Genomic DNA, 6,884 nt, shown 5'->3' with positions numbered 1-6,884 from the left:
CCCAGAAATTCTGAACCATGGTCCGGCAACCATCCTAACTTTGGAAAGCTAAATTAGCCTTTTTTTTTTTTTAAACAAAAGCTCTTAGTAAAGATTAAATCGGGCGGAAGGGGAAATTCTAAAGCATTCCGATGATTGCTCCAATCTACACCTCCCAGCGAGTGGAGAGTTGGCTAAATAGGTGAGCACACTCTAGTTGCCCCACTTATTTCCGCAAACGTTAACAGGCGCTGTCTTCTGAGCCTTTAGAACTTGGGGATGGGGCCCTGAGACAGTGCGACTTACTCAACCCTAACTATGCAAAGAACCGTGTTCTCTGGCCCCTCCACAGCCTTCCCAGGGCCACTCGCGGTGCTGCCAGCCCAGTCTCTCCTGCGGTCTCAATCCTGCCATTGCTGGACGAGGGAAGGAGGGCACACGGAACCGTCACAAACGCGGCCCCGTGAGGCCGCGCGTGCGCAGCCAGGCACTGAGCGCTCGCAGAAGTCCGTTTCCTGACTTTTGGAGGAAGTGGCGTTGCGTCACTTCCGGCCTCCCTCTAGCTGCCATCTTGCGTCCCCGCGTGTGTGCGCCTAACCTCAGCTGGTCTGCCCGAGACCACCTGAGCGCCAACCCTAGTCCCCCGCGCGGCCCCATTTCCGCTCCAACAAGGTACAAAAAGGCTCTGGACGCCGGCGTGGGAGGCGGACGGGAACGGGGGCGGGAAGTTCCCGGAAGGAGCGAGACAGGGAGGGACAGGGCTGAGGAGAGGAAGGCGATGCGACGGACAGGCGCACCCACTCAGGCTGACTCTCGGGGTCGAGGTCGGGCCAGGGGCGGCTGCCCTGGGGGCGAGGCGGCGGCATCTCTTCCTCCACCTCCCGGCGGAACCAGAGGACAGGAGCCTCAGGTACCGCGAGGCTTGCGGAGAGTGGCTGGGCAGGGCAGGCCCTGGCTAGGCCGAGGCCAGGCCGGGGCCGGGGGTGGGGTGGGGGTTGGTGGGGGTGGGGGCGATCCGGCGTGGATTAGAGCCCTTTCTCTGGGCTTGTAAAGAGCTGGGGAGTTGTGGGAGTGGGATGGGAAAGCGGGTGCTCTTTGGGCTCCCTCGAAAATTGAAATTCGGGAGCTTGGCGGGGTGGGTTTGGGATCCAGGCCTTCGCCTGTGTAGGACATGTATTCTGCTGGTGTCTTGGGAAATAACGAGCGTGGAATGCTGGAGTGAACTAGAGCTTTCCTCGCTGAGGGTTTCCTGTTTTTTTAGATGAAAGAAACTATCATGAACCAGGAGAAACTCGCCAAACTGCAGGCACAAGTGCGCATTGGTGGGAAAGTAAGTTTAAATAGTTGGGGGTTTTTGTTTTGAAGCTTTGTGGTTTAGGTTTTTTCTCCTTTGATTTCTAATATAACTGACTTGTCACTTTGTTTCGAGAGGGCATTTCACCGAACTAGCAAATCGTGTGAAGGGAATGGCAGGAATTAAATTAGATATACAATGTAGTCTGTGTATCATTTCAGTTAGGTCATCACGTGGCCCTTAAAACCCTTGGCTTGTTTTGTCATTGACTTTATAACCTAAGTTGTGTAAAGTCGGTGCTTGATTTTTTTTTTTTTTAATAAACAACTAAAACTGAATTTAAGTTTCACCTATCTTTTCAAATGGCTCTGGGTAATTGTACTTAATAGTTGGAAGTTCAGGTCACTTGTAAATTAAGACGTTTCTGTAATCTTTTCTTAGCTAAATGCAGTCTAGAGTAGTTGTATATTTTCCGGGGTATTTGAAGATGTCATTCTTATAGGTACTTTGCATAGGGATGCAAGAGCAATGACTGGATTTGGAAATACTACCTGTGTAGGTATCTTTCCATTTTTACTTTTAATTACACTAAAACTGAGAAAATGAGAGTGATGAGTGGCAGGTTTTTAAATGATCAGGTTTTGGTTAATTGATTTTTTCTGGTGGCTGGTGGTCCCCTTCAAGGGGATTATTTTTTGAACTTGATAAGATTTAGATTCTCTAATTTGCTTAAATAAAAAAATCCACTCTATCAGAGGTCTACCGAATGTTATTTTGCATTGTGTTAGTACGTTCCTAGTGCTTAACAAGGTGTGGTAGCCTGTTGAAACAGAACATGTCTTTACTTGGTAAAACTTGTATAAAGCTTCCATGCTACAAGTTTATTGTCTATTAGTTTTTCCCACTTTAAGCATTTGCCTTCAAGTTGAGTCTGTTAAGTACTGATTTTGCCAGTAGTGAAAGGATCCAATCCTCCCCTCCCGTCGTCTCCCAAAGCTGGTTTTCAGATCAGCACCTACCCATTGACAGTAGTAGGTGTTTCTTCTTTTTTAGCAATTGTTACAAGCTAGATGTGACCTTCAGGTGCCAAGAAGACTCATTCCTTGTGGGTCGATGTTTGGGTGCTCCTGTAGGCTGTTAATCATCATTCCTTTCAGTGCAGGTTTCAGAGGAGTCAGGTGAATAATGTGCTTGTGTGCCTGTTGTTGTTGTTGTTAATCTGATCATTAGCCTTTAACTTGTAAAAGAGATTCTAGAGTACAGGGAAGTTGAAGATTCTTAAGGCCCGTGTAGGATTAAATTTTAATTGTTAATGTAGGTAGTCTTTCTGTCATCATTGTAATGTGGGAACATTTTCTTCACCTTTTAAGAAACCTACTTACTGTGGTATATGAAATTAGATGAGTTAGTGTTGCTTTAGAGGTATCTACAAGCATTAGGTATTTTTAGGTAAATGCTGTGAAGGCCCTTTTTTTCAATATCTGGTCAGAGCATTGATAATAAATTATTTCAGTAAAAATTGAATGTCAAGAGTGTGAAACATAAAGAATGCAGACTGGTTTTGTTTTTAGAATCTTATGTAATTCTTTGGGATGTATTTTAGAATTCTTTGGAAACCAGGGTATCTGCATGACCACTTCAAGATAATGTTTATTCTTAAAGGTTTTTGAGGGGTTTCATAACCCATATTTTTTGTAGCTATTGATATTTTCTTCAGGTACACTATGATTTGTGAATATTAATGAAGGTTGGTTTTTCTTTAATATAAAAACAGAAGGTTAAATAATGGTTATTGACATGGAGTTTCTAAATGAGGCTTAACTAAGGTTGGCACATGCTACCTCAGATAATTTCTAGAGCAGATAATGTTAAAAAGTAAAAGTTGGGAAAGATCACTCCTTTATATCTGACAAAACTAGAAGTGTAGAAGTTATGAAGGATTTGTATGCAATTTTCTTCATTTCCCTCTTTTGGCTTTCATCAGTGCCTTAATATGCCTACTCACTGCATAAAAGGTTGTGGTTATTGTAATTTTCTTAACAGATTGAGAAGCCAGAAAGGAATTAGAAACTGTCCATTTGAAAATGCCTCTTGTGGCATAAACATGTGCTGTATTCTTTCTTTTTCTCCCTCCAATAGGGAACTGCTCGCAGAAAGAAGAAGGTGGTTCATAGAACAGCAACAGCAGATGACAAAAAACTTCAGTTCTCTTTAAAGAAGTTAGGGGTAAACAATATCTCTGGTATTGAAGAGGTAAGTGTCAAATTTTATTTCTTCACAAAATTAAGATTTGGCTAAAAACTATTGTTCATGCATTTATGATTTTTGACTCTACTTCCAGCAGAGAATTTCATCTCTAAAATATTTGTTTGTACTCAATTAATATCAGGGAGATTACTAAGGGTAAAGCGATTAGGTCGTACTTTCCATTTCAGGCAGAATTTTGCTTCTGCAGTACAGTGAAATACAGGTTGCTTAGACTTCTGCTTCTGCTTAATAAAAATGTTCAGTTTTAAAGAGATTTTGATGGGTGTTGCTAGTTTAACTTTTTTTTTTCTTTTTAGGTGAATATGTTCACAAATCAAGGAACAGTGATCCACTTTAACAACCCTAAAGTTCAGGCATCTCTGGCAGCAAACACTTTCACCATTACGGGCCACGCTGAGACAAAGCAACTGACAGAAATGCTCCCCAGCATCTTAAACCAGCTTGGTGCCGACAGTCTGACCAGTTTAAGGAGACTGGCTGAAGCTCTGCCCAAACAATGTGAGTTTGCTAGTAGTGGTTTTGCTCAGGGTGACTGACTTACCAGTAGAGTTCTGAAATGTATGATGCAAATAGATACGAATATCTTTAAATTTGGAAATGTAAACTTTCCTCTAAAGAATGTAAATTTTTATATTGATTTTAAGCCGGTGTTCTTAGTGTGTTCAGTAGTTTATCTCGTATGCTATGATCATTATACTTGATTAAATGAAATGTTTTTCTACTAGCTTTCTCTTTTAGATCAGAGACTAAAAATTTTACCTTTTTTAGTTAGAAATGAGGACTTTTTAAAAATGAATGGCAGTTTAGATTAAAATATATTCTTTAGTTTTACAAATTCAACTGGTATTGCCAATAGTCTTCAAGAATTGGCTTGCCACTACTCTGGATTATGGTGTAATGAGGATTCTGTTGAGAGCAGAAGGTTGGTTGTGTGGTTGAATAGGTTGTACATAAGGAGGATAGCTACTTTATGCTGAAGGCCTCTGATTAAAATTTTGAGCAGTGGAAATAATGAATGAATCAAGATTTATTATATGACCTGCTATTTAGTCATCCATGTTTTTCTTGACATTTGCTCACTCTGCTTTAATCAATTTGTATGTCTGTGTGTGTGTTTGCTTGTTTTTTCTTGCTGAAAAGCCTGCTTTCATAGTAGGCTTTTGAAGGATGCCACGGAAAATTATACACGGCTAGTACTGTGAGGTCTCACCTTTCAAGTGTAGTTCGCTCTCGCTTGTGTAGTAAAAGGAAAGTGCAGGCTTATCAGTCAAAGGCACCTTTAGTTTTTTGGTTTTTTATTTTCACTTCAGTAAAGGTTTTTAGGTATGTGGATTTACCTTTACCCTGTTGTAGATCAGTGGGATTGAAAGGATGGGTTTGGAATTTGGCGTGTTGGCTGGTACTAGTATTCGTGCTTATTTGTGGACATCAGATTATCATGTTACTGCTAGTATTATAGATGAAATCCCACATGTCACCATAAACCTGAGTCATAACAGCATTTGGCTTTTGATCTGTTGTTCTCTTGGTTAATGTTTGTTGAACACTCACGTTTTCTTTCACAGCTGTGGATGGAAAAGCACCACTTGCCACTGGAGAGGAGGATGATGATGAAGTTCCAGGTAGGAACCTTCACTTGTGGTTAAACTAGAGAATCTTAGCAAGGGAGAATGAAGAATCTTTGCACCATAGGAAAGATTACCTGGGGAGGCGGGTCATAGGGTAAAGTGGAGCAGAGGGAGAAGGGGAAAAATCACAGTGTTATTCAGTTGGAAGTTAGGTTTCTAGGCTTGGTTTTTCTGTTTGGAATCCTAGGAAGGTATCTAACCTTAAATATTGAGTTAATAGGTATGTATGTTGTAACCTCAGTATAATAGCTACTTGTAGATCACAAATCACCTGTTTCCCACTGATGTATGAGATCCATAGATGTATGAGACGGCATGAAGAAGTTGTAGAAGTATCTTGGTATATAATCACTCTAAAATCAGCAGAAAAACCTGTTTGGCAATAGTGAGGCATTTTTCTATCCTGGCTGTCACTGGATAATTTATTTTGTTGTGAAACAAATATTGGACAGTAGACTGCCTAGACTCAGAAATACTACTTTGCATAGACAGGTATCCTGAAGTGTCAAGGAAAACTTCAAATTGTGTCGTGGTATTCTTTGTTTCTGCCCTAACATGACTAATATATTACATTGCTAAACTGTAATTCTTAGAATGGAGTGGGAAGGGAGGGGGCATATATATTCTTTAAGCATAGTAGTTGTGTCATTGAAAATTAATATCTCCCTCTTTTCTTTGTGTTATTTATATGTCAAATTATACACTTCAAAATATATCGAATGGTTAGTGGCCTCATTGGAAATAAAAAATGTCTTAATATATATCCTAATTTTAACTGTAGGATATATTTTGAGAGCATTTTCCTATCTCCTTTTTAACAACTGATGATTATTTTTGTAGACTTGGTTTTTTTTCTGAGTTTCTCTTTTTTCTTTTCCTTTTCCTAGATCTTGTGGAGAATTTTGATGAGGCTTCCAAGAATGAAGCAAACTGAATTGAGTTAACTTCTGAAGAAGATAAATCTTGAAGAAGTTACTGGGAGCTGCTATTTTATATTATGACTGCTTTTTAAAATTTTGTTTATGGATCTGATAAAATCTAGATCTCTAATATTTTTAAGCCTAAGCCCCTGGACACTGCAGCTCTTTTCAGTTTTTGCTTATATATAATTCATTCTTTGCAGCTAATGAAGCTGAAGAAGCCTAAGAATAAAGTTTGAGACAAAGATAAATAAAATTCTTTGCCTAGTATATGGTTTTATTTTTTATTTCATTGATACCAATTTGTACACAGAAGGCAAAATTGTTTATAGACAGCTAATCATGGCATGTAATATGACTGCTAATCATGGATGGAATCTGATTAAAGATTTAAATGACCGTATAAGTAACAGTGGTGGTATAAAATTCTTATGTTGGAAAACGTTTTCTCCAGTGGGTCTTGGGCTTCCGTGGTTTGTGATGGGTGTAATTATAAGAAAATATTCTCTGGTGGGTGAGTGGAGTGTTTCCTCTTAATATTGTCTGTATTGTAAAGATACTAAGTGTCTTATATATAGTAGTTTTCTTTCATTTAATCCTCAATCTATGAAGTAGGGACTATTAGCTCCATTTTGTAGATACAACTGCTGCTGCTGCTGCTGCTAAGTCGCTTCAGTCGTGTCTGACTCTGTGCAACCCCATAGAAAGCAGCTCACCAGGCTCCCTATCCCTGGGATTCTCCAGGCAAGAACACTGGAGTGGGTTGCCACTTCCTCCTCCAATGCATGAAAGTGA

At 40.1% G+C, this 6,884-nt stretch overlaps 1 protein-coding gene across 3 annotated transcripts in view; it reads left to right on the top strand.

The window, feature by feature from the left end:
• Positions 1 to 259: 259 nt before the first annotated feature.
• BTF3 (basic transcription factor 3) overlaps positions 260 to 6,884 on the top strand; it is a 7,141-nt gene continuing 516 nt past the window's right edge. Inside the window, exons 1-6 of one of the 3 annotated variants that reach the window (XM_010853551.1) lie at positions 260 to 651; positions 1,241 to 1,309; positions 3,413 to 3,526; positions 3,838 to 4,039; positions 5,107 to 5,163; positions 6,057 to 6,495. In XM_010853551.1, coding sequence (XP_010851853.1) covers positions 1,241 to 1,309; positions 3,413 to 3,526; positions 3,838 to 4,039; positions 5,107 to 5,163; positions 6,057 to 6,103 — 489 coding nt within the window. In that variant the 5' untranslated portion in view covers positions 260 to 651 and the 3' untranslated portion in view covers positions 6,104 to 6,495. Of the gene's footprint in view, positions 890 to 1,240; positions 1,310 to 3,412; positions 3,527 to 3,837; positions 4,040 to 5,106; positions 5,164 to 6,056; positions 6,496 to 6,884 lie in introns of those variants that run through there. The other 2 variants (XM_010853549.1, XM_010853550.1) reach the window with 2 other exon arrangements.

This window comes from Bison bison, unplaced genomic scaffold (assembly GCF_000754665.1).
Source record: "Bison bison bison isolate TAMUID 2011002044 unplaced genomic scaffold, Bison_UMD1.0 scf7180017864329, whole genome shotgun sequence".
Lineage (NCBI taxonomy): Eukaryota > Metazoa > Chordata > Mammalia > Artiodactyla > Bovidae > Bison > Bison bison.
This window is presented reverse-complemented; position numbering and strand designations above follow the sequence as displayed.